General features: G+C 41.2%; 1 protein-coding gene across 3 annotated transcripts in view; it reads left to right on the top strand.

The window, feature by feature from the left end:
* The window catches only part of VOPP1 (VOPP1 WW domain binding protein), a 61,724-nt gene that overhangs the window by 34,701 nt on the left and 2,062 nt on the right, over positions 1–24,961 (top strand). For all 3 annotated transcript variants that reach the window (XM_064419622.1, XM_064419616.1, XM_064419633.1), the window contains exons 2-4: positions 8,870–8,928; positions 22,075–22,152; positions 24,173–24,309. In XM_064419622.1, the coding sequence (XP_064275692.1) occupies positions 8,870–8,928; positions 22,075–22,152; positions 24,173–24,309 (274 nt within the window). The remainder of the gene's footprint in view (positions 1–8,869; positions 8,929–22,074; positions 22,153–24,172; positions 24,310–24,961) is intronic.

Below are 24,961 nucleotides of genomic sequence, written 5' to 3'. Positions count from 1 at the left end.
ACCTCTTCAAGGTGAGAACTTCTCTTGGCATTTCTTACCTTCCAGGTTACAGGAACAGTACTTAGATAATATGTCATTATTATTGATTTATTTTGTTCCCTGCACTACTGGGTATGTGATTGCTGATGGACTCTGCATCTTTTTTTTTTTCCTTTTTTTTTTTTCAGGCTGGGGATTTGATATCTTCAGTGTTACAGATGTTTTCAGGACTTCTAAGCACAAAGCATTTTGATTCAGTATTTGCAGTTTTGGAATAAATACCTCAGAAAATGGAAAAGATAAGAGTCTTAGTTGAAGAAAAAAATGTTTTGTTTTCCAATAACTTCTCATAAGAAGGATCTGAGGAAGGTGTGCATCCCTGGATTAAATGTCAGGAATGAAAAATAAGGGTATTAGGGTGGGGAGCAAGAGTTGCCGTGATTATGCAGCTGCACTCTGTCCTCTCAGCTCGCGCTGTCTCTCTCTGTGGAGCAGATGAGCACATGGGGGGCTGCATAACATCAACAGAAAAGAGCCTGGGAACTCCCAAAGCAACTGTCCTACGTCCTAGGGACCATCCAAGAAATCTATTTTCCTGCATCCTTTGGAGAGCTGTCATAACTTACCTAACCAGCATCTGTAGTGCAGTGCTTTTAAGTGCCTCGATCTTGTCTGCACCGCAGATGACTAAGAAAATTGAGTCTGAATTCATCTTCTTTTGCTCAGTCTTTCTTTGCTTTGGTTTTATTAGTTTGATAGATGAAAGACAACCCCTGAGGATTTAAATTCTAGGTAATTTAAGGGCTGTTTTCATTCTTGGGATGGTAAAGTGGAAGAACAAAATGCATGTAGGAAACAGGCAAATTTGCCACTTCAGCATGGACTGGCATTGTTTTAGATAAAAAAGTGGGGAAACCTAAAACTAGACTTTCCCCTTAGTAGTACCCTAAATAGCATCATCTCCCTCCAGCAGGAAGTGCCCATTCAGGGTTGAGGCTGGAGATGAACCAAGCTTCCATTTCTTAGTCAAAGGAAAGCTGGTTTGGTGTCTGTGTTGATGGTGCTCATTAGAGGCATAAAAGTAAAAACATTGTATCACCGAATAATTTTATGTGGAAAATTTAATTTAGTTTTTTTTTTCATTTTTAAAAAGACTGATGGTGGAAATAGTGATGTCCTCATTCTTAGCATGGTCTTCCTTTCAGTTCCTGACAAGTGATCCCTTCCTCCTATGCACCCTACTTTATGGGTTGTTTTGTGATGTGACTTGTTCTTGTAAGGAATGCAAATAATAGTACCCTTGATTTTATTTCTCATGCACATATAAAAGGAAAAAGAATAATTGCAGAAGCTAAATTCAATTTTGGAGCTGTGGAACCTGTCCAGTACCATTTGGAATGGATCGGCTTCTGCAAATGGAGTTGGGAAAATGTTACATCTGTTTCCTTGCAGTTGGAACAAAAAAGTCTGCCACTACCCCCTGGAAACTGCAGAGACTCCAGTGGAATGTTGTGTCTGTTTTGCTTTTCTTGGGTGAAAATGCCTTCAGTATGTGGCATGGCACATGCTTTCTTGCAGGTCTAACATTAGAACTTTCAGTGCAAGGTCAATTCCAACAGGAAGGTTTAAATGCTCCCACTCCCCACCTTTTATGTTTGTGCAATTATTGCTGCATTCATGGGTGTAGAAATGAAAGCAAGAAGGTAAAGCAAGTCCTGAATGTCTCTGATATGGAGGCTCTCTTGGCACTTCTGTAAGCATCGTGTTTGACATTCAGATGTAGAACTGAGCTGGCTATTTCACACAATTATGACAACTGTCATAACTATGCTTTCCAAACAGTTGGGAAAAGACTGAGTACGGCTGTTTCATCCAAGGCAGTCTGATGGTGGTTTGGGTTGATGTGAAGTTGGATGTGAGTCAGCAGTATGCCCTGGAAGCCAAAAGGGCCAGCTGTGTCCTGGATGCATCAAGCACAGCATTGCCTGCTCTACACTGCATTGAAAGGTGTGGCTCCACCTGGACTCCTGTGTGCAGTTTTGGGTGCCACAATATTAGAACATAAAATTATGGGAGAGCATCAAGAGGAGGGTGACTGAGGTGGTGAAAGACCTTGAGGGCAAGATGTAATGAGCTGCAAGAAGCAGCTGGGATCACTGGTTTGGTGGAGCTTGGAGAAAAGAAGGCTGAGGAGTGATCTCATGGAAGTCTGTAACTTCCTCAAGAGGGGTAGTGGATGGGGAGGTGCTAATCTCTCTGGTGACCAGCAGTAAGACATGAGGGGATGGAATGAAGTTGCATTGGCAGAAGTTCAGACTGGACATTAGGGAAAGGTTCCTTGCTGAGAAGATCGCTGGAACAGTCTATCCGGAGAAGTGGTTGTGGCACGAAGCCTGTCAGAGTTCAAGGAACATCTGGATGATGCTCTCAGCCATATGGTGTAATGTTAAATAGTCCTGTGAGGAACAGGGACTGGGACTGAATGATTTTTATGGGCCATGTTCCGTGATTCTATGGTGGTTGTGCATATTAATTTCTCATAGAAGTGCTCACACACTTCTGTGAGATGATTAGTAGGTGTGGCTGCTGTTAGCAGGTGTAGGTGAGAACGGAGAGAGCTGAGAGCTGTGTGAGGTGATGTGTGTGGGCGAGGTTTGGTGCAGGTGATTTATTGCCCGGTCGGGCTGTGGGGAAGGTGCAGCAGCGCCGGGGCACTGCAGGGGGACGCTGTCCGCGGTGCTGAGCGCCGGCCCCCCGCCCTCCCTGGCGTGGGCTCTGAAAAAGAAGGGTGCCTTGCTGTGCCTTTTATTTCTTCCCTCCCCCACCCCCCCCCCTCCTTGTATATGGATGAAGGAATTATATTCAATTGAAATTGTATTGTTCTGGGACTGAAGTGCATTTGCAATTTGCTGCATAATGGCCAAAAAAAAGAAAAAAAAAAAAAAGAAAGAAAATTAAACAAATAAATGAATCAGGTTCCTGAAATGAAATGGTGAAATGGAATGCAAGGGATATTTGTATTTCTTCTATGGGAAAGGTTAATAGATCTAAATGTAAAATAATGCTTTGTGATGGGAAGCTATCTAATGCTAAACCCACATTAATTCTAAATAAAAATATGATAATTAATACATGTGCTCTGAACAGGAGAAGAAGTAATAAGAATTAGATGCTTGTGCTGAAATTTTTGCTGCTGCAAAACACACACTGATTAATTCAAGGTGGAAAAGTTGATTCTTTTATGAATCCTATTATCAGAAATATTCTCTTCTTTCTTAGAGAAAGAACAGACAAAAAGTCTAACCAAAAGCAGTTGTCTTAACCAAAAAGTTTTAACCAAAACCATTTAATTTCCTTATGAAATATATGAAAATCATTAAATCACTATTTATACTGTGAGCTGTATGACTTTGTAATCTTGGTGTTAGTGAAAGAGATGTATAGCTGAAATAGGATATTGTTCTGTTTACTCTTAAATGGGAGGGAAAGTTTGAGAAAGGATTGGCATCCTTTTATACAAGAGCTTCCTGATGTGTTCTCATTAGTTCATTAAATAAAAATACCTTAGCATAATCCTGAGTTTTAGTAAAAGTTGCTCCTGTCTTTTGCAACAAGGGTATGTGTTGAAATCACTGGTAACATGGCTTGCTAGCTCAGAGTCTTGGAATAGTTTTGCAGATGGGCAACTTTCACCCTCAGCTGTTAGCATCACCAGGGAAGAAGTAGGGATGAATTTTGATGGATTCAGGCAAGGCTAAAACAAAATGTGTTTTCTCTAGCAAACTGTTTTCACCCTTAGGCTGCACTTTCCAGATTCAGGATATGCTGTCTCTTACTTTAATGGATAGTTTGCCCTTTTCTTGGCAATAGAAGAACAGGATGCCTCATGTTCTTGTGTCTGCACATACAGTCTTTCAAACTTTCAGCTCACAGAAGTTCTTCTGATACAGCCCAGCTTGTATCTCATAATGCTTCCAGCTCTTGTCTAGGCACTGAAAGGGATAGTGTCCTGAAAACTGAAGCAGTTTTAAAGGTCAGATCCCATAAAACATTGTGATTCGTAGCCAGTAATGTGCCTTCTGGAACTGCTTATTTAGTCTGGAGTTGCACCGTAGACTTTATCTTCATTTTGTCTGGGCTTCATCAAGTATTTGCCACATGCAGTGACCAATAAAACCAGGGAAGAGCTGAATTTTTCAAGTGGCCTTCTATAAGAGAGGCAGCAGGTATAGATAGTTGTTTCTCAGATGCTGTGGAGCCATATGGTGAGAAAGGTGTTGTCCTTTCCATTTTCTCAGTTTTTAGTTTGATCCAGCAGTATGGAAGACAGAGTTCTGGCTCTGTGTTGGAATCAGATTGTGTGATGCCCAGAAACAATAAGATACTTCTAGCATTATACTTGTCAAAAGCATTATACTTCTAGCTCTTTCTTCCTGTTCATCTGTGTATTAATCCAAGCAAACCCTCAGAGGCATAGCCACAGGACTGGCATGTGGATCATCTTGAACCCTAATAATGTATAACATATTCCCAGCTAAATGGGAGGTTACAGCCACTAAGCAGGTCACCCCAGAATACCAGCAGCCATTTCAATTGCATCAGTATGGCAGGGCACTGTTAAATACCTGTTTTTGTTCTTCTGAATCTGCCTTGGATCCTTATGACTGTAATACATAATGGAAAAGAAAGGCTCACACTCAGTTGCTGGTAACTAATAGGTTTTCATTGGCCTTGTGACTGATAATAGCCTCCTACAGAATCTGGCTTTGAGGAGATGTCACTAATTCACTCTGGATGTCCCTTCAGCATACAGATAGCAGTCACCCTCCATCTGCCCTCCACAAGCATGGCTGTCTACAGCAGGCTGCTTTTTCCATTGGTACCCATCACAGAAATGGACTGTACTCATACTGGAATATGCGTATGGGGTTTTATTTGTGTTTACTTTTTTGTTTTTAATTTCCAAACCTCCACTGAAGTCACTGGCTGTGAATCCCTTGATTACAAAGAGTAATTAATTGATCAGATCTGCTTTATTTTTGTTGTCCTGTGGACTGAGAGATAATGACGTGCAATGTGGAGGATATTCCTGCTAGAGATAGGCTTTGCAGGATTTGCAGAAATACTATCTCTGGAGTACCACCTGACATTCAGTGAGCAGGCTGCCTGCTCTAGCATCCCCCACACCATGTGCATACATATGTATTTTGTGTTCTGTATTTTATAGTGTGATCAAAACCAGTCTTTGGATAATGCTTTAGTAACTCCTGTTTCTCATTGTTATTACTAGCAGCCGTAACATTTGCAATATCAGTCTGTGGCAGGAAGCAGGTGTCCTTTTTAAAAGGAAATCTGAAATAATTTGCCGGCCACAGAAAAGGACAGCTTGCAATTCACGTTGCTACAGTCTTGCAGAGAAAACAGGCTACAAGACAGATGCTGATTTATTTAAAATCAGACTAACAAAAAAACAAGTCTTGTGTTTTTTCTCTTTCTCTCTTTTTCTTTGCAAACTTAAGGAATGTATTCAAGCATCTGGCTAATTCACATACCATTAATTCTCTAAGGATTACATATGCACACTTAATTAGACCTGCATAATTTGTTTTAAAAATGAGTGTACTCTCATATTTATATTTCATAGCTGTGCCAAATTCTTAAAGGGCATAGAAGGGAGAATTTTGTAAGAGAAATGTGTAGTAGTCCTTTTCCTAGAAAAACTGGAAGTATCAGTAGGGCTGTACCTAATCTTAGTTATAAAACCGTACACACACTGTTTTGGCTATTAGTGAATGGGTAAATGGCTTTTTAAATACATGAATGAGTGCTTGTTAGAAAGTCTGAGATACAGCCTGTCTTGATATGGGAGCTGGCAGGGTGGGCACCCATCCTGATGTGTGAGGTCCTGTTGTATTGCAGCAATATGACTGATCTTCCCTTGGCGTCTGGTTTGTGGGCTGCAGCGAGTTCCTGCCAGCTGTGGTTTCTTGAGGATTTAATAGTCTCAAACAACTATAAGGGCATGGCTCTCCAAAGGCTGAGAGTCTGATGCTGCTGGAATATGTCTCCTCTTACTCTTGTGTGGCTCTCCACCAGCTTAGCTAGTGAGGCCAATGCCACTCAGAAGAATAATTTGGATCTTGGCAAGTGGCGGATTATCGTAGCCTTCTTCAGAGGATATGTGTGGGGTGGGAAAAGCTAATCTGTACCCTGACCCCTGTTCATCTCTCTGGGGCCTGAGTGCTAAAGGCACTCAAATCCGTAGTGGCAGTGACATTCTCGACTTATTCTCAGCAGCGAATTCCTGTGAAGTCTGCTAACCAGCAGTAGAGAGGGTGGTTAGTAGCTGCCTGCTTTGTGTCAGGCTTTCCTGGAGTAAAGTTGCCATGGAGATGGGTGGGAGTTTAACTGAGCAGGGAGCTCGGCGGTTTGCCCTTGTGCGTGTAAATCTGTCTGACATGTCATGTGGATCAGATTTGCCTCTGCTGCTCACATTTGAGGTCCACTTGATTTTTTTGTCCAATTCCCATGTAGGAGAGCTGAATAACTGCCATGCAGTATTCATAGCAGTGTGATATTAAAAAAAGGCAGAACTGGGATTGGTGCCTGCTCTTCCAGGGCCAATTTAAAACTAAATCTGGACACCAAAGGATGTTTAGAGCAGGTATCTAAGCCCTGTAAGCTGGAAGGAACTTTCCCAGGCTGGAGCCTTTCTTGTGACAGCGGTAAGCATATTGGCTGTCTGAAAAAGAGAATTATTTAGAGGCAGAAACAGAAATCCGACAGTTAGGGATATGTTGGAAGGTGGAATCTTCCCAACTCATTTTAGAACTTGTAAAGCAGATTAAAATATGGGGGGAGAGTGCTGAATATAAATGTCTGCTTTACACTTAAAAGGGGTATGCAGGCTCCACGTTCTCAGAAACATTTCTGGGAAAACATCAATTAAAATGCTTGAGACTGACAAAAGGCTTCAAGGCTGTTGAGGTAAATGGTGACTCATACTGGCTGAGAAGCAGGAAGGAAAAACATTTAATGGCAGCGCCACCCCAAGCTGTACTCTGAAATGAGGCTTCCCAGGGGGTTGACCTGCAGACACTGGGATTTTAGCCAATGTCTGCTGATCTACGGCCTTGAAAGGTGAAGAGCCAAAATATTTTTCGGTGACTTGGCAGCATGCCTACTGGGTTTTTCAATGCATGTAGGTTTTCATGGTGTTATGGAGAGAAACTTGACATATTTCTAGTTTTAGAGTAAGAGGAAACAACCGGATGGTAAAACTATTTGGAAGGAAGGGTTAAAAAGTTGGAAGCTTTGAAGGAGGGGGACAAAGAGGGAATAAAGCAAATGTAGAGATGGATCGTTGAACACCACTTGCTTCAGTAGAAGCTAAAGAGTCCTCCTGAATGTACTGCCAGGACGGTGGCATCGGTTTGAGAGGGAAACAGGGTTTCTGCTTTTTATGCTAGGGAGAGAGGGCTGGTCTGTCCAGCATAAACTAAAGTCTGTGCATCTCAAAGACTGGTGTGAGCCTGTTGTGTTACTGGAAAAAGGCCTCATCACACGCATCAAAAGCATCTTCTCCTTCTCCTCTTCCCTCAGTCTCCTGTACCACTCTTAACAATTTAATCCATAGCAGTTTGTCTTCACAGGCTGTAATTGATCTGTCTGTGATTTAGCTCATCAGACACTCATTAAAGAGTTTGCAGCCTTTTTTATTCATGAAGAGTGAAACTCAAGGATCTAAAACCACTTTGTCTTTGTCTTAACTGGATTCATTTAGTATTCTGGGATTTGGGAAGGCTAATAAACTTAAACGAGCTATTATTTAAAGGTGAGCTGCCAAGTGAACATGAAGAATGATCCAAATGCTGGCAGTGTGCCAAGGGCTTTCTGTTGTCAGGTCTCAGGTGTGAGCAGCAGTGGGAATTGTTGCTAAAACCCCAGATACTCCTCATTGCTCTGCAGTGGGTGTCCCACAATGCCCTGCCCATGAGTGATGGGATAATACCGCTTGCAGGGGAGCTGCTGGAGCTGTGTCTGCAGTGAAGATGGCATTTTGTGCTAGTGATGTCAGTGGGATACACAGAAATATTTTGTGCATTGTGTAGATCTTAAACTTGACATCTGGTTTTCTTTATTAGGGGCCGCTATTGTTGCAAGCTGCTGCCTGTGCTCTGGCAGTGCCTGTAAGGATGTGCACTTCTCACGTTGTCGGCACACATGTGCTGAGGAAATGCCTGTCCCGTCCTTTCCAGGGATACACCGGCAATCTGCAAAAGAGAACAATACCCCTCAGCTGCAGAAAGCAGTTTCCTTTCCCCACTATTTTAATGAACACTTGAGACATTTCCAAGCTGTAGGAAGAGGAGATGGGATAGATGGTTCTCCATTCTGCTCCTTCCTGATGCCAGCTCTGCATGTCCACACTTCCCGAGAGATGAATAATTCCCTAAAACTTTTGAATTTACTGTGTAGTCGTATGCGTAGTATCATCAAATTGCTTGTGCCTTGGATGTCACGTAAGAGGCTATAAGTGCCATGGCTCTTCAGGTGTCCGTGGTTTTGAGGCAGCAGCTCTGCCAGGGAACACACGCAGCTGGACCCTGGGTCAGCGCCAAATGTACTGACTTTGTTCGGGAACTGTGGGAAGCTGCTGGGGCCCCGCAGACAAAGCCCTGCGTGAGGGAGCTGTATCCTGGCAGGACACACTGCCATTTACATGAACTGACTTCCCACTTGCTGTGCGTATCTGGATTGGGAAATCTTTGGGAGTATAAACCTTTCCTAACTGCTTGGAGTCACAGTATTTATAAATACTCTAGGCTTGTGTTTATAACTGTAAATCATCCTATATAAATATTAATACCATATTTCTTTTTCTTTGTAGTGTACAGATGCCAAAAAACATTGCTGGTACTTTGAAGGATTATATCCTACATATTATATGTAAGTAGTCATTGTTTTTCTTTTTCAAAAGAGAATTAGATTCCGTAGGCTCTTAGACTGTTACTTTTTTACTAAGTATACTTTTTGTACAACTCATCTGAGACTTCTGCAAATTCAAAAATGAAGATGCAGTAAACTTTCATTTCCCTCCTTCCCTGTAACCTCTTTCCCTTTTTCCTTATTAAAAAAAGTGTACAGATTCATTTTGCCACCCACCCCAGATGACCTTTCTAACTGAAAACAAAACTCAAGTACTTGAACAGCTCTTATTTCAGAACACTGAAAGGAAACATAAGTAGATCAGTGTGAAGACAGTTCTCCCTTTGTTTTGAACAAGGACAGGTAATCAGACAGAATGCCAAGAATACTTTGAAAGTAACTTTGTCCCTGTGCTAATACTGTTGTTTAATTTAGAGAGTTGAGATTATTTGTTATCCATGGCATAACTGTCTTTTGATGAGTGGCATCCACATACACATCAAGCTTGGGTATGAACCAAATGTCAGTGACCTGTAGATGCATGACTGAGGCTGTCTCTAATTGCAGGTTTCTGTTTCGTATTGCCCACAGCAATGACAAAAAAAGTGGAGGAAATACATTGATGGGAGATACATTCGTGCGGGTTTGGGGGTAGAAAGGAGATAAATGTAGTCAGCTTTGTACCTGGGTTGTATAACTTTATAATGGCAAACAATTGTAAACATAAGTAAAAAAAGAAAAAGCAAAAAAAAAACACCCCCAAAAAACCAAAAAACAAAATGGGGTGGAAGAGTATTAGGTTATTTGTTCCCTGAGCAAACTCTTTCTTGTTGAAGGATTGGAAATTACTGTAACCCTTATGCTACCCAAGAACTTCCCTCCTTTTTTTTTTTTCCACCTCCACTTCATCTGCCAGAAGCAGGAGAGAAATGCTAGAGACAAAAAGCAGCCAGGAAGCCAGTTGCAAAACAAAGCCCACAGAAAGAATGAAACACCATGATTTAATCATCTGCGATCCTGGATATTAACTGCTTAGGAAGTGTTTGTGCCTAGAACTCACTGTCTTTTTTTCAGGTGACTGAAATGTTGAGAATTACTCATAAATGGTTGGCCAAAACAGATGGGGGAATTTAAATAAGTTCATTTTCTTTGCATGCTAAACATGCATAACAACAGGACTTTGGTTCCACCTACATTTTATTTTGCTTTTCTGTAATGTGGGAAAGAAGCTGAGATGTCACAAAATTACAAAAATCCCACTGTACCTTGACATTCAAGAGTGTGTTATTCATCATCACCTTGGTGTTTTGCTTACATTTCTGCCCACGTGCTTTCACGGGTAGTGTTTGTCTCCCTTGGCAATACAAAGGGGTGGCTACTTGGAGATTGGGTATTGGTTCAGACCCTTTGTGTACATATAGATTCCTGCAAAAGAAAGGGCTACAAAAAAAAATCCTGTTGTCTATTGACACTGTCAAGTCAATCAGAAGACTGTCACTAGTTGTTGCAATTGTTTGTTTTGTGGTAGTTACTGTAGCACTGTGTTATCCAAGTCATTGCATGAAAATGTCGTGGTTGACACTCTTCTGAACAGTGCAAGTCAATGGAAAAAGGAAAGGGGAAGGGGCAGGATGTGTGTGCTCAGCAATTGTCCCGACAGTGATGAGTGTCACATTAATGCTAATGTTGTTGTTGTGATTATGAGTTTAAGTGGGCAACAAGAAACACTAGGGAAAGATGATAAGGATTTGGGGATGGTAAAGCTCAGAGGACAGATACTATGTATGACAAGTGAAGGCATAAGGAAAGGAATGGGGAGAGGGTACTTGAGTGCACAGGAGCCCAGTAGGGTTAAAGGGCGAATGCCTCAAAGCAGTAGGAAGGTCGTGCATGTCTGCAGTGCCTGGGCTGCTCTACTTTGTTACTTCTGCAATATCAGTTTCTGTTGTCTAGGGTCCCCAGCTGCTTCCTACCTGTGCTGTCTTTTCACACCTGTATAGTGGAGGAGAGGCACAACTCCAATCTCAATATCTTAGGGCGAAGTCCCATTGCTTCAGCACTTGTTTGACCCTTCACTGAATTAATTCAATTTGCTAATCCCAAAGAAAGTTGTTCATTTTAGCACATTCAAGTCAGTGTTGAATCAGCTTGGTATAATTTTTGGCAAACACTGGTGAAATGGGAGGAAGGGAGTATTCTGCATATTGTGGGGGAGGAGGCATGAATAGCATCGTCTCCATCAGCATATGGTTACATGTTAAATTATCTAAAGGCATAATACATAACTTTGTCCTGAGAGTGCCTCCTCTGTACGAATCTAGAGCTGGAATGTGCTGTAGTGAAACGGGTCTTATTTTATCTTGCCATTTCTGTAGCAACAGTCCATATGAAGCAGATATATTTAGATTTATATTTAAAGGAGTTTGCTGTAGATTCCATTTGTTTCTATCAGTGATTTTGTGAACAACCTTTTTTTCTCCCCAGTAAATATATGTAGTGTCTCCTTTCATCTCAAGACTATCTTTGGAGACTTACAAAACCCAGCAATGCAATCCTTTTTAATGATTTTCCTGTGATTTCAGTCCCATGCTGGCACTATGTCACATCTCTCATGGAGACAGTTGGTATTATAATGAAAAGGTTGGCATGTCAGCTCAGAAATGCCAAGTGCTGTGTCTATTCACAAATGCAGTGTGGCATGCTAGGACCGAGGTATCCCTGAGCTGGCCCATCTATGTCCTTATCACTTCTGGGTAGGTACATCCTCCTAGAAGGTGCCTGCCTCTCTTTAAATTATCCAGAGTAACAGAAATTTGGTGGACCATCATATAAAGTGGTGTTTGCTTTTCTCAGAAGTTTAAAGGAAAGATAGCTGAGTTAATCTTTCCTATAAAGGCTCTTCAGCCATCCAAAGACAGATAAGAATGTGTCTGCTAAGCCAGAGGAACAGTGTGCCAAAGAAGTGTTCTGGAAATTCAGCTATATTTGGGTGGGTAAAACTTGCAATTATATGAGAGTTCCTCTTTTGTAGCTTAAGTTTTTTTTAGTGTTTTTTAAAATTCAATCTGTTTTCCAGTATAACAATTTTGAAAAGAAAAATCTGTTAGAGATATTGTTCAAAACTTTCTCAAACTTGTCTTTTATTCTTTGCATCTTAACAGCTAGGGCAAAGGTTGACGATCACAGTTCCAGAACTAATGATACATCTTTCTGTCCAATTATTTAATGATATTAGTATTTTTTAAAAATATTTTTTTTCCAATGAAAATAGTTATTCTATCATTCATATATCATCAATAAGCTTTCATTTAATTCAAGCATGTTTCTTCCAAATGTAATTCCATTTCTTAAGGCTAGACTGAGAAATTGATAATTTTCCAAAATCTTTTTGTTCTCCTATGGGAGTTAGGTACAGCTTATTTCAGACCAGAAGTGAGCATGGAAAGCTTACCAAGAATTTGAGAGACATGCTGGTCTTCTGTCCTTAATACAGGCAATTCCCAAGACTGTTCTTATTTCCCTAACTCATCCAACCATTTCTCCCTGTCCTTGTCACCTGAGTCACCAGAGACTGTTGTCAGTTAGATACTTTTCTACTACTTCAGCAAAATGCTTTTTAAATATAACTTAGAAAAATAAGTAGGCAAATATAAAGCAGAGAAAGGAATTAGTTATTGGAATCTAATTCTTATCCTTTGGAAAATCAGGGAGCCAAGTTGTTCCTGAGTTTGCTTAAAGAATTAGATCATACATCTCCTTGTGTGGATGCACAGAAAGTGATTCTGAATTTAAAGCTGTCTCAAGAGACTCGACTGATGCTCTACAAGTATCGTCATCCCACTCTCACTTAAGTAAGCCAGCTCAGCCTTATCTCAGATGTGCTGATGGTTGGCAGAAGAAACAGTCAAGGTACTTTTCTTCCATGGCAATGATGTGAATGGTAACATCAAGAATGCATTAGATTGCAAAACCACCTTCCCTGTAGGCAGATGCCAGCAGCACTTAAGATATTCCAGTTGTTTTTCCATTTCTAAATTGGCATGAGTAGGAGAGGGAAGGCTGCCTTAAGTTTTGCTGATGAGTAGTAGTTTGATTGGCATGATTGTGAATGTCCCCCTCACTGCAGGGTGAAGTGTATTTCCTGCTATGACTGATCAGTCCCGTAGGTCTTTTCTGTTTATTTTTTCTTCAGTTGTTAGCTACCATCATACTGGGGCTTTTAGTGAGGTTATAAATTCCAGATGCATGTTTCTAATCCTCTCCTTGCCAGGCTTCGTGGCATATTTATAAAACAGCAGGAATGTTTTTGAGTATGAGTGGTAGGCATGTGTCCACAGCAATAGATATACCATGGCTGGTGCCACTGGGGCAGTGAAGGACTCATCCATAGGGAGGGGCACCCATTATCCCCTGCCCTTTGAGCCTCACTGTGGTGTTTCTGTTTGGTTTTTTTTAACTCATTTAGCTGCCTGCCTGTCCAGGCTGTACGGTGTGCACTTGGTTATGAGAATGTTGAGGGGAGACAGTATAGAAAGCCATGCTGAAGCTGGGGTAAATGACATTTCCCACTCTCTGGTTTGTCCACAGATGGCTTCCACTGCCATTGTGTAGTGGTAGAAGCTCTTCTTGCAGGTCTTTGTGTACCTTCCAGCTACTAGTTGTAGGTGAGGTTTGGCTTTTCTAACATCGCACCTACTTGTATGTGTGATGATTTCTAAATGCCTCCTTGGTAGCCTGTATCATCTTCTGCCTCCTAAATACTGACCTTTTGCATCTGAGTTCTGCCCTGGGTTCCTTGTCTTAGGTAGGTCTTGACTTCTCAAAGGTATGCTACTAGGTGAAAGACCTCCAGAAAGAAACATGAACATTTTCTCTGGAAGGAAGTGTTAACCATTGCTGTTGGCAATTAAGTGAAGAACAGAACAGAGAGGACTGGCATCTCTTATTGTCTTCTAATTCTTTTCCAAAGCAGGACCTGAATTAATGTTGAAAGCAGGTGGAAGTCCTATTTTTAGGCTAGTGTATTTTGGCCATAGAAACCAGTTTACTGCATACAGCAGACAGCTGCACATGTACACATTTGTGTTTATGAAATCTGTTTAATTTTTCATTTAGAATTAGTATAAGAACACTAATGGACACCTAAAAAATAAATGTTTGCTAGTATTCTTCGTGTTTAAGACATGCTCCTACCCTGCATGGGAAGAGTAATTTATTTTTCTTATTGTAGAGAAGAATGAGGAATATATTAAGTTTGTGGTTTTTCATGGGTTTTGAAATAATTTTTTGTGCATTTTCACGTACTTTTCTTACTTTGCTGATTAAGTTTTATTGAATTTATCACACAGCCATACTCATCTGAGTTTTGAATGTGAGTCCTTTCATTCTTCATGGTCAGTCCATAATAATTCTGTGCATTATCAAGAACCTGCAAAATGTTCCAGGTGAAAACATTAAAAAGGGTTTTTCTCTTGCTGTTACTCAGATAGCTCAGAGGGCACTTCTCCCATCAACGTCTGTCCAGTAGGCTGGGAAACCACCCCAAACCAGGCAGTGGATGTGTTGCATGATGGTGTCTTATTGTCTGTGCTCCACATCCTGTTGTGTTTGCTGCTGTTAATTAAGTTGGCTTTCCTGATGTGGTACACTTAGCTTTCCATTGCAATTACAGCTGCATGAAGTGTCAGCAGGTGTGTGCTTAGGGAAGTAATATAGCTGCTGATTTATCCTTCCATTTGATTTGAAGCCACCAGGGAGGAGGGAGAGGGGAGGCAATGTAATAGTTTTGCATTCTTCCAGGCACTTTGAATAGCTGGCACTGTACAGATACAGAGACCTGGATTCATTCCAGGGCTCACTTTTGCAGTGGGCAGCCCCAGGAAGGGCGTGTTTGCAGATGTAGTTCATTGCAAGGACGTAAGTCCACGGTTTGTGTCAAGAAGGAAGACAGCAGGAATTATCAGACCACCTGTATAAAAGGCAACAGAATCCCACCACCATTCCTCAGTCTGCTGCGGCCTTAAACAATAACGATGCAAAATGTCAAAGCTTCAAAAGTCAGTGCCCTTGAAGGGGCTTACTCCTTGCTCCAAATAAGAGACTAGAGTTACCCAGCAGGTAGGTGCCTTGCCACATACTGGAATTTCCTTCAATGGATCAATTATCTAAAGCAATCTGGGGTGATTAGGCTGCCAAATTAACACCCAGCTCAATTTGCTAGGAGTAGGTCCTGGAGAGGGGTTTAATATATCAACCTTCACAAGCCATCAAACAGGTGATGGACCTAATTTCAGATTTAAAGGACGGTTTTGGAGTTGGAGGCTGACCAGGTATGAACAGCTAATTCTGAGAAGGTGAGGAAAGAGAAAAAGAGGGCATCCTCTGTCTTCTAGTGGGGTACTCCTCTGAGACCAGACCCTCCCCTGGCTGAGGTGGAGCAGAGAACCCAGTCCCATTCCCTTCTCATTTCCAAAGGATGTGATAACCACAGTTGTGACTTCCTGTGAGTGAGCCTCACTTTTTCCTGTGAAAGGTGTTTGATTTGAAATACTCATCAGGTCTTAGTTCTTCCATGTCCCAGGCAAGAACCCTAATAGAGACAGAATCAGTTTCTTCCAGCTTCCTGTCAGTGGGAAAGGAAAGGTTGCCCCTGGTTTGAGCTTCAATGGACAGTGTCAAAGTGCATCTGACACCTAAGTAATCTTGAAGTTCTAACCCTTCCTAAGTAGGGAGACCCCGAATTAAAGTTTTGAAAGACTTGATGGCACTTAACAGCTGGCCATTACTACCCAGTCCTTCTCTGCATTTGATCATGCAGTGGCTTGGTGCAGGAAAAAAAAAGGTTTACTATGCTTTAGTATCTCAAATCAAGGCAGACAGCAAATTCCTGGATACCCATCGCCCCCTGCCAGCAGACTGCTTATGATTTCCCAAAGCAGGCATGAGATGCAGTAGGACTGCCTGCCCACTGGGAGCAGCTTGAAATACTAATCATCTGTTTAATAAGGGGCCTGATGTTTAACTAGAATTCCTCATTGCTGTTGATACAAGAAATTTACAATTCCACCTCCAGAAAATTCAAACTTGCCATACACATTATCTGTGGCTTACTTTTGTCAGAGCCTTAAGCAATGCTGTTTCTCTGCTTAGTTCTGTGAAAGAAAAGCTTGCAGCCTGTGTTGGAAAATGACTCTTTAAGGCTCCATATACTGCCAAAGCCCAAGCTACTGCAATTCTTGCTAGGTTCTGCCGCAAGGGGAGCAGGGAAAATTTCTAGATGGATATGTGCTGGCCAGAAAGCCATGTAGTGGTACTTTACAGATAACAAAGAGAGTTCCTCTGCAGGGTGGCTATCTTCTTAGGATCTGGAAAGAGAGGGCTGGGGTTATGGTAAATCTTTGGGTAGCAGAAGAGTGTGAGAAGGATTGGTTTGATAGGAGCACCTGAGCAAATACTTCTCATCCCATCAGAAGTGGGGGAGGATTTACTGTATTCTGCTGAGTTCTTGCACAGAGATCACAGAGATGGTGTTTATATGTTTATAGACTCTTCACATAAAGAGTAATTGAGAAATAAGCCCTTTTCAGCTGTTGCCTGTTCTTGTTTTTCATGTCTATATGAAGGACAGGAGCCAAGTACCTTGTCTTATAGGAGATTTTAGCTGTGTCAAAGCAGACAGGACTCTTATCTGAGCAAATACCGTTTCTGTCTCAGTTGTTTCTACTCTGTAGAAAAAATTAACTGACAGCCCTTTTCCTTTTTTATGGCTTACATTTTCTTACGTAAGGGCTGTGTGATCTACCAAATACCTGGATAACTATCTCTCTTTGGCACCAGTAGCAGTGATATTACCCTGAAGTACAGATGTGCGCTGAGGTCCATTCATCTATGAAGCAGCTGTATTTATTATAATAAAGTTATCTATTCATACTTATCAGACCTATGTTTGACAAGGCACTATTACTGCATATGCTGAGAGATCACCTTGGCTATTTATAAGAAGATAAATGCTTTTAGGTGCTGGGAACTTGTAACTGCAGGTAGCTGTGGTGGAATTGTGTCTGCTGAAAATTAGACCAAGGAGACACAAATGACCCTAAGACCAAGGCCGGAATGCAGATGTTCCCTACAGCCAAAGACCTTGCCTATCTTATTGCTCCTCAAGCACTTGAGTGAATGCTAGTGGAAGGATGTGGCCTTAGTGTTGCAGCATCTTTCTGGAGAGAGATTAAACCACTTTGGGACTCAGAAACAGATGCTTAGGTGGGACTCCAGAGTGCAGAGTTAGACTCTCTGTTTCAATTTCCATGTTCTGTGGGCACCTGTAACATTGGTGCATAGATATAGTGTAGATTCCTTGGGATAACCCCTCCATTGTATGGTGGTCTTCCTCATGTCTGCAGCCAATAGTCTGTGCCATTCCTTAGACAGCAGTACAGGCTTGCTTTGAAGACTGTTTCTTATGGAAAGATGGAAATGCACTTAAGAAATGTCTGAAATTAATAAAAGTTTAAGTAAACTTGGTAGAAAAAGAACTCTTTCTCAATTACATGGTACATCTTCAGTTGATCTTCCCCATTTTTTGTCTGTCAGGTCTAAGTCTTGTGGCAGTGTACCTCAGTGACATCACTCCTCATTGATAGTACAGCCATGACTCAGAGCTTCATCAGAATTGTTTCTGCTAGTCACTTTGTGGTGATTGCCTGCTTTTTCTTTTTGTTTCAGGCCTTATTTGTTTTTAATCTGTTCAACCTCATTATATCCTGGCAGCTGAGGTGCAAGCAGATTAGATTATTTTATGTTTAAAACTTCTTTTGTCCTAGAACAAGTAAGTGCATATGCACACTTCAGCTGTCTGCTGTCATCTCTTCCATGGGAGCAGACCTGAACCTTCTGACTTTGAGGGCTCAGCATTGAATCTGCCTGGAGATGACCCAGCCTCTGCAGTTCATTCCTTAGCTTTGGACTACTGCTGTATTTTCATTTACACAGTTCCCCGACTCCCTTCAGTTTTCTTGCCCCCCACTCCAAAACTGCCAGTGCTTCTTGTGTTTTAATGAATCCCAATTTGTATCATAGAATTTACAGATATGTGCAGCAATCATTTAACCTCTGACTGGTATACAACCTTTTTCTGGAATTCATGTCAGGCTTGTCTTCAGAACAAGATGAGGTTAGAGATGATGCAGTTTACTGTATTTGGTTGTTGATGTGGGGTTGTGGTTTTATTTCACTCACTCATTCTCTGTCTCTGTGTCTACAGTAGGGTTTCTGCCATTACATGTGGATTGACAGTTTATGTTTTTTTCACTCTTCAAAAATACATTACTAATCAAACATCTTAAATGTTAAATCAGGTTTTGGCCCATACGATGCTAGAGAAAAAACCTAAGAATACTACAGCTCCTTTTTCAAAGATGTGGTGGTGGTAGGGAATGCAGCTCTTTGCTGCAGCAGCTTTACTGGGATGGGAATTGTTCAGCTGTGTAGATGCAGGTATAATTGGAGAAGAGCTATTGGACCATATCATTGAGCAGCTATTATCCATAGAACACATGCAAGTAAAGAGTTGGTTTGTAAGGTTTGGGTCATACCATACACCTTTATGTGAAACTATGCTTTGCTTGTCCATAAAGAAAGGAAGTTCAGTGCCGTGATTTAAGCGTGAATCCAGAGAAAAGCCATGTCCCTGTGACCTGACACACTGTGTAACTTTGATCTGTGACACAGCACTTCCTTGGTGTGCCAGCAGTTCAAAACATTGGACATGCACATACTGTCCTTTTATTCCACTGAATTAGGAATGAAAATATGTACCTTCTAAATCATAAATCCCATTGCACACAGTTTTTGAAAGAGAGACTGTATTCTTGGTGAAGTTGCAGATTAGCAAATCAACTAATTATGTCTTTTCCTGTGTCATAGGTTAACTTTTGATCAATGAAATGAACATTACCCTAGGGAAATGCAGTTTTTGGGATCATCACTGATCTGTGAAAGAGGGAAATTGACTTTAGAAAAGTCTTCTGGAGATGGGTTCAGTCCACTTCTGATTGATAGTAAGGCTCATTCTGCTTCGACTGGCATTAGGCACACTGGTCCTTCCTTGTAAAGCAAAGCCAAAGTATGGGTTTAATTTAAAGAAAATGCATACCATTAAATAAATATATGTGCATGTGCTTAATTATGGTTTTTTTGATGAACCAGGTTTTTAATTCTGCTGTGATTTGCCATCAGGCAGTGAGAGATAGTACATCAAAGACTGATTATACTTAAGCTTGCATGTTACTCCATTAATAAGCTGATTTTGTTGTTGATTTTTGCCAGCTAATAAATATGGCTTTTGTAAGTAAGTTAATTTTCATGTAATGGGGATTAATATTGTCAGGATATTGTGTTGTTTTTCCACAGTGCATAGAATCAAGAACAAGAGATCAGCAGAGCTTTTGCTATAGTCTGATGGCAGTATCAGCAAATGGAATATTCACTCTTCCCGTCCTTTTTGGTGCTGCTGTCAAGTGGTGGGGAGTACAGGTTGGCATCATCCTTGATTCCAGCCTTGATTCCATGCTCCTGCATATGGGTACATGTGTCCATTCTCACAGGCACACAGAATAAATCTCCTGTTTGGTTTTATGGGTAAGAAGTTACAAAGTTACCAGTGTCAGATCTCAAAGGGTTGTGGTACTGGTTTCCTTTCACAGATCCACCCAGCAAATGCAGTGGTCAGCCTGGGATGAGCTGGCTGAGCTTACTGGCTTTCACTGTAAGAAAGCTTACTGACTGCCAGGAATTGGAGCCACCATGAGAGACTCCTCCATCCTTTGCATCATTGTTTTCAACCATTTCAAAGTTCAGTCACCTGAAGCTTCTCTTTGATGGCCTGTTTGTTTGTCAGTCAGTGGTCTCAGGAGCTTCATAAATATTCAGCAGTGTAGCCTTTTTGCCATCCAGCTGGTGCTGTGGCCTTCTTCTGCAGGAATAAAAGCTAAGCCTTTGAGACTTGAAAAATGGTGCTGACTCCTGGATAACTTAAAGATAAAAAGCAGACTCAGGTACTATATTCCTCTACAGATGCTCCTTTAATTTTGGTGGTTTGAATGATCATAATTATATATTTTTAAATAGCCATTTCCCATCTATTCAGGCTCTGGAGAAAACAGGTGCAAAATAAACAAGGCAAGGGTGGGCATGGGGGAGGTGTGTGTGCAGTCTCTGTGACCTCTCTGTTTAAGTTTTTTTAAGGTGAAGCTCTTGGGGCTCTGGGAAATGGTGCCTCCCCTCCCCATCCTGTGTGTGGTCAGATGTATGTGTCTGGACTGAGAGCCAGTGTGTGGAGGCAGAGATAAAGACTATTCACATTCCTAAAATCCTTCCTTTTATTTTTGTCCTAATGGACTCAAGAAGGGTTTCTAGATTTATGGGCTGAGTTTCTTCTCTGCTTTTCTGGCCCAATAAAATCCTTGCTGTGCAGCATCACTCAAGGGAGCAAGTACCCATCACCATGGATGAAGTGCTCCAATCAAAACATGTTCAAGAGCAAAGGGGTACCATGAGCAGTGGTGTAACAGAAGACAGCAGCTCCCAGCCCATTTTGTAAGGAACCTGAATCTGTCCTTGACTTCAACATATGTCTTGAAAGCTCCTGTTAGGTTAAATCACTGTGGAAACATGGAGGAATACTGAGGAATACTTAATTTCTTGGTCCCAAGAGGACTGAAGTTAATGCTGGTTTGCTAAGTCTTATTGGTAGTTGTGTGAGTTTTGGTAGTTTTGAGTATGAGCAGTTGTCAGGGTCTTGGGAAACTTTAAAGAAGAAAAATTGCAGATGGGTCACTTTCATGTTCAGTGGCAGCAAAGTGGGTGTTTTCTCTTTTGGGTATGAGCAACTTCCTTGCCTGAGTCTCAAACTGGGTGCCTGAGTCTGTTAATGAACCTTGCAATGATGATCAAGTCAGATCCTTTGGCTTGCCTGAATAAATCCTACTTATTTGTCATCAGAAGAGCACGTAACTGTTTTCACTTGCAAACAACTGATTATGTATCCATAGAGCATCCTTCTCTGGCCCCAGTTAGAGGCTGAAGCCTATGTGACAATGTATTTTCTGAGTGAAGCCTTGTTAATTGAGCATGTAAATGTGTAATTGTCTGTACAATTATTCAGTTGATGTGGTTTTAGTTTGCATGCAAATATGGGAGCACAGTCATGCAGCTGAGCAAACTGTCCAAGATCAGATGCTTAAATAAATATGTGCCTTCTGCACACAGATGTGAACACCCTTAAAAAATTAAAAACATCAATCCAGTTGTAGTCACCTCCTCTTTTATTTTTGTATGTGGATATAGTAATCTTATTGCTATATGTCTATTTTCATTCAAGTCTGTTACATACCATAGATTCTGTGTTAACTTGGTCCTTTTCCCTATTAAGTTGTTTTCATTGGTGTGGGAATAGGAGTTACCAAAGGAATTGTTCAGAGGTTGCCCTTAATGTATGTGCTTGCTTTTTGTGAAGTGGTACCTCACAATGACTGGTGATGTAATACCTTTGAAAATGTTCTGTGCATACGAAATATTAATTTGAAGTGTGGGGGTTTTTTAGAGGAAAGGCTTCTTTAATAATGGGAGTTGCTGGCACTTGCAGTCCAGTGCAACTTCTGAGAAGAAAAAAGGGCATAAAATTTGCAAATAGTGGTACAATTGGAATTTCCTCTGCACTCAGTGGTTACTCTGCTTGGAAGGTGCTGATTTCAAAGAAAGGGTGATCTGGCAGTTTCGTTCTGGCAGATTTTGTCTGTTCCTGTGAATAAAACTGCAAACATCTGTTGGGAGTCAGTATTCATTTACTGTGGAAGAAAACCCAGTGATACTGCTTTTCTTTATAACTTGTCCTTTTTTTTGTATAGAATTGAACACCATATTTGGTCTTTTAGAGGTGCTTTGAGATTAAGTATATAGGAAGTTAGTTTCAATAACATGGGAAAAGTTTCTGAATAGGGATAGAGCTGTGCTGTGCATATGATTGACAGCTTTATCCATCCAAGGGTAGTCTGTTCTTAAAATAATGCTTTGGTTGGGGGTGTGAATGGTGTCAGGGTTGGGGATGCCATTTTAATCCTTTAAGCGACAGCCACTCAACACCACTGTCTCTTTGTTTCTCCTATGCAGATGTCGCTCCTATGAGGATTGCTGTGGCTCAAGATGCTGTGTAAGAGCTCTCTCTATCCAGCGACTATGGTATTTTTGGTAGGTGCAGGGAATTTGGGAATTTTGTGTTTGTCCTCGTCTTGTTGGTTGGACTTAACATCAGGATATTGCCAGCTCTGGTAGTTTTAAAGTACAGTAGGTGCAAGTATGTAGGAAGGTATGTATGTACATAGAAGTGCATGGATTTTGCTTTTTTCTTATAAAATTCTCCTGATGTGGTAAGAAAACACTGAAAAAGGAGGTTAATCATGTCAGGCTGACCTTTCCTGCTTATGCATCCTGCTGCTTTGTACAAGCAGCGGCTCCACTTTTATCCAGAACTGCTGAAGTCTTTATGCCTGTCTCAGCTACTACCAAAGAGCAACATTCTTCCTGGTTTTTTTGGGCACTCAGTTTTAAAAGTGGATCCTATAAGCAGGATTGTGCTTTTAGGCAGGATTTAATATATTCCTGCCAGCTGAATTGAGGCTTCAATTAAAAAGGAAGAGAAGTACTTTTATGACTATGAGGATTTTGCTGGAGATGACAGCAAAGGAAAAGAAGGCAGAAAGATTGAGCTTGTGAAACCAGCAGCTCAGTAATCTGGATAAAGCTTAAACTAATCACTGTTATATGCATAATGAAAAAATAAGGTAAATTCCTTTTGGAGTGTAATTTAAGAAAGCACCTGAATAAAACCTTCTCATTACAGTTGAGAGAAAGGAAAGACTCCCTAGAAAACCTTTTTTCAGGCATTTTAATGTGGAATTTGAAGATTGATTTTTTTTTAAAAGCCCCCAAAACTGAAACAAATAAATAGTGAGAAACAGAAGCCTGATGTATACTATAATACAGAGATTTGCCAAAGCTGACTGTGGGATTTTAGTGTACAATCCTTACTGATATAAGTGAAGAGCTCTCTCTCTCAATCCCTGGGGTGACGTCGTAAATCTCTGTTTTTCTGTTCAGAAAAAAAATCCTTTGCAGGAACACTGCCAAAGGGGAATGTATAAATATTGGCTCAGGGAAAAAGAACCTCCTTCTGCTCTCATTTCTAATGTAGAAACAAGAACAGAGTTTGAGCCTTTGGATGAAGTAACTCTTGCTGCCATACTGTGCCACACTCTTTCTCTCAGCCACCTGGGAATTTTCCAGAGGAGATAATCATGGTGCGTAGGCTTGCCTCTGGCCAACTTCCATGCCTTCCAAAAAAGCACAGTTCTCATTGTCTTCCAGTAAAAGGCCATGAAACAAGATGGCAATTACGGGCAAAAGAACCATTCCTATTTACAAGAGCTTGCACGAGTCACTGTAGTGTCTGGTAACTGATCAAGGAAAGATGGTGAAAGCTGCTGTCTGAAGACCAAAATCTGATGTGCCCTTGCTGCATGTTCCTGTTTCCACCACACCAGGACAAGGAAATGATGAGGATAGTTTAATTAGGTTGGAAAAGATGCTGAGAGAAGGAGAATGGTGTCTAAATAATGTCTTTTTTTTTTATGGAGAATGTAATATCCCTTGTAGGAAGCACAAAGCAAAGTTTGTTGCCATCAGTACTGAACGCTTCAGTCTTCCGGCTTGAGCTTAAGTGCCAGCTACCATATTTCCCATGGGAGATGAAATTAAAATGTTGAGTTAATTTAAGAATATCTAAGGTTCTTCTTCCAGGGGCAAATGCAGAATAGTATTCCCCTCTGTACTCCACAAACATTCCTGAGCAGCTTAGATGCTGAAGCCTGGGGCCTGCATCCAAGATGCGCAGTTTGAAACTGTACTGACCTGGAATTTCAGTTTAGCATCCCAGCAGCCAAGGTCACGTGTGAACCTGAACTTTTGAAAAGTTCAAATGTGTTTTACTTGTAGGTTACGTGCCAGAGAACATTGACAATACTAATCACTGAAGATGTCCATAATACAAGTGCTCCAGGAGTGCTATCCCAAATGACAGACCTGCTCTCAAGAGGCAACCTGTTTAAGAAATCCTGTTAAAAGTTGTAGGCTGGTGTATTCTCAGTGAACAGTTTGGGTTTAAATGCTGGCTGAATGTGCAGGTTTTGACTTCCCTTCTCTTTTTGCTTAGGTTCCTTTTGATGATGGGAGTTTTATTCTGTTGTGGAGCTGGTTTCTTTATCCGAAGGCGGATGTACCCTCCTCCATTAGTAGAAGAACCTACTTTTAATGTGTCTTACACCAGACAACCAGTCAACACTGCATCAGGTCAGAGACTGCTCATATAAGTTTCACTGGTTTCTTATTTGGCCAAGACACTAAAAAAGGGTGGGTTTTGAGCTTTTGTTTCACTGGTTTTTGGACACTGCGATTTGTACAAGGGAATTCGCTGCACTCAGACTGCATCCACCTCCTGCAGTGAGTGATGTCCTCAGCATTTCCAACAGCATAATTCAGCTGCAGTATCCAGAAGCGGTTTTGAAACACATGGCATGACAGAAATTTCAGTTTTGTTTTGGTTCCTAATACCTTTACAGGTGTGTGTCCATGCATGGAAGGAGGCTAGCAAGCTCTTCCATTGCAGTGTAGACAAAATGATAGGTGTCCAAATTCAACAGTCACAGGAAGAAAGAATTTTAAATACAATTGATAACATCTGGCAGAGCTGAAGGAAAGCCTAGCATTTTCTTCCACAATCTGGCCATCTTGCAGGTATTTTTGATTTGCCTTCAGTGTTCCATGCTACAGTCTTTCTGTGCCAAAGTGGTCTTTTTCCCCTTGTTAGTCTGATTGCTGTCTCTTGGGTAAGTAATAACTGTGAGCATCAGGAGAACCTACCTAGTGAGGGCTCCTCTTCCAAAATTGCTTTCGAAGTTCGTAATTTCTTCCTGTCTGGTAGCTAGTTCTGGTTGGGAACTCT

Source organism: Passer domesticus, chromosome 1 (genome assembly GCF_036417665.1).
Source record: "Passer domesticus isolate bPasDom1 chromosome 1, bPasDom1.hap1, whole genome shotgun sequence".
NCBI classification, from domain to species: domain Eukaryota; kingdom Metazoa; phylum Chordata; class Aves; order Passeriformes; family Passeridae; genus Passer; species Passer domesticus.
The sequence above is the reverse complement of the archived record's forward strand: the minus strand, read 5'-3'. Positions and strand labels throughout refer to the sequence as shown.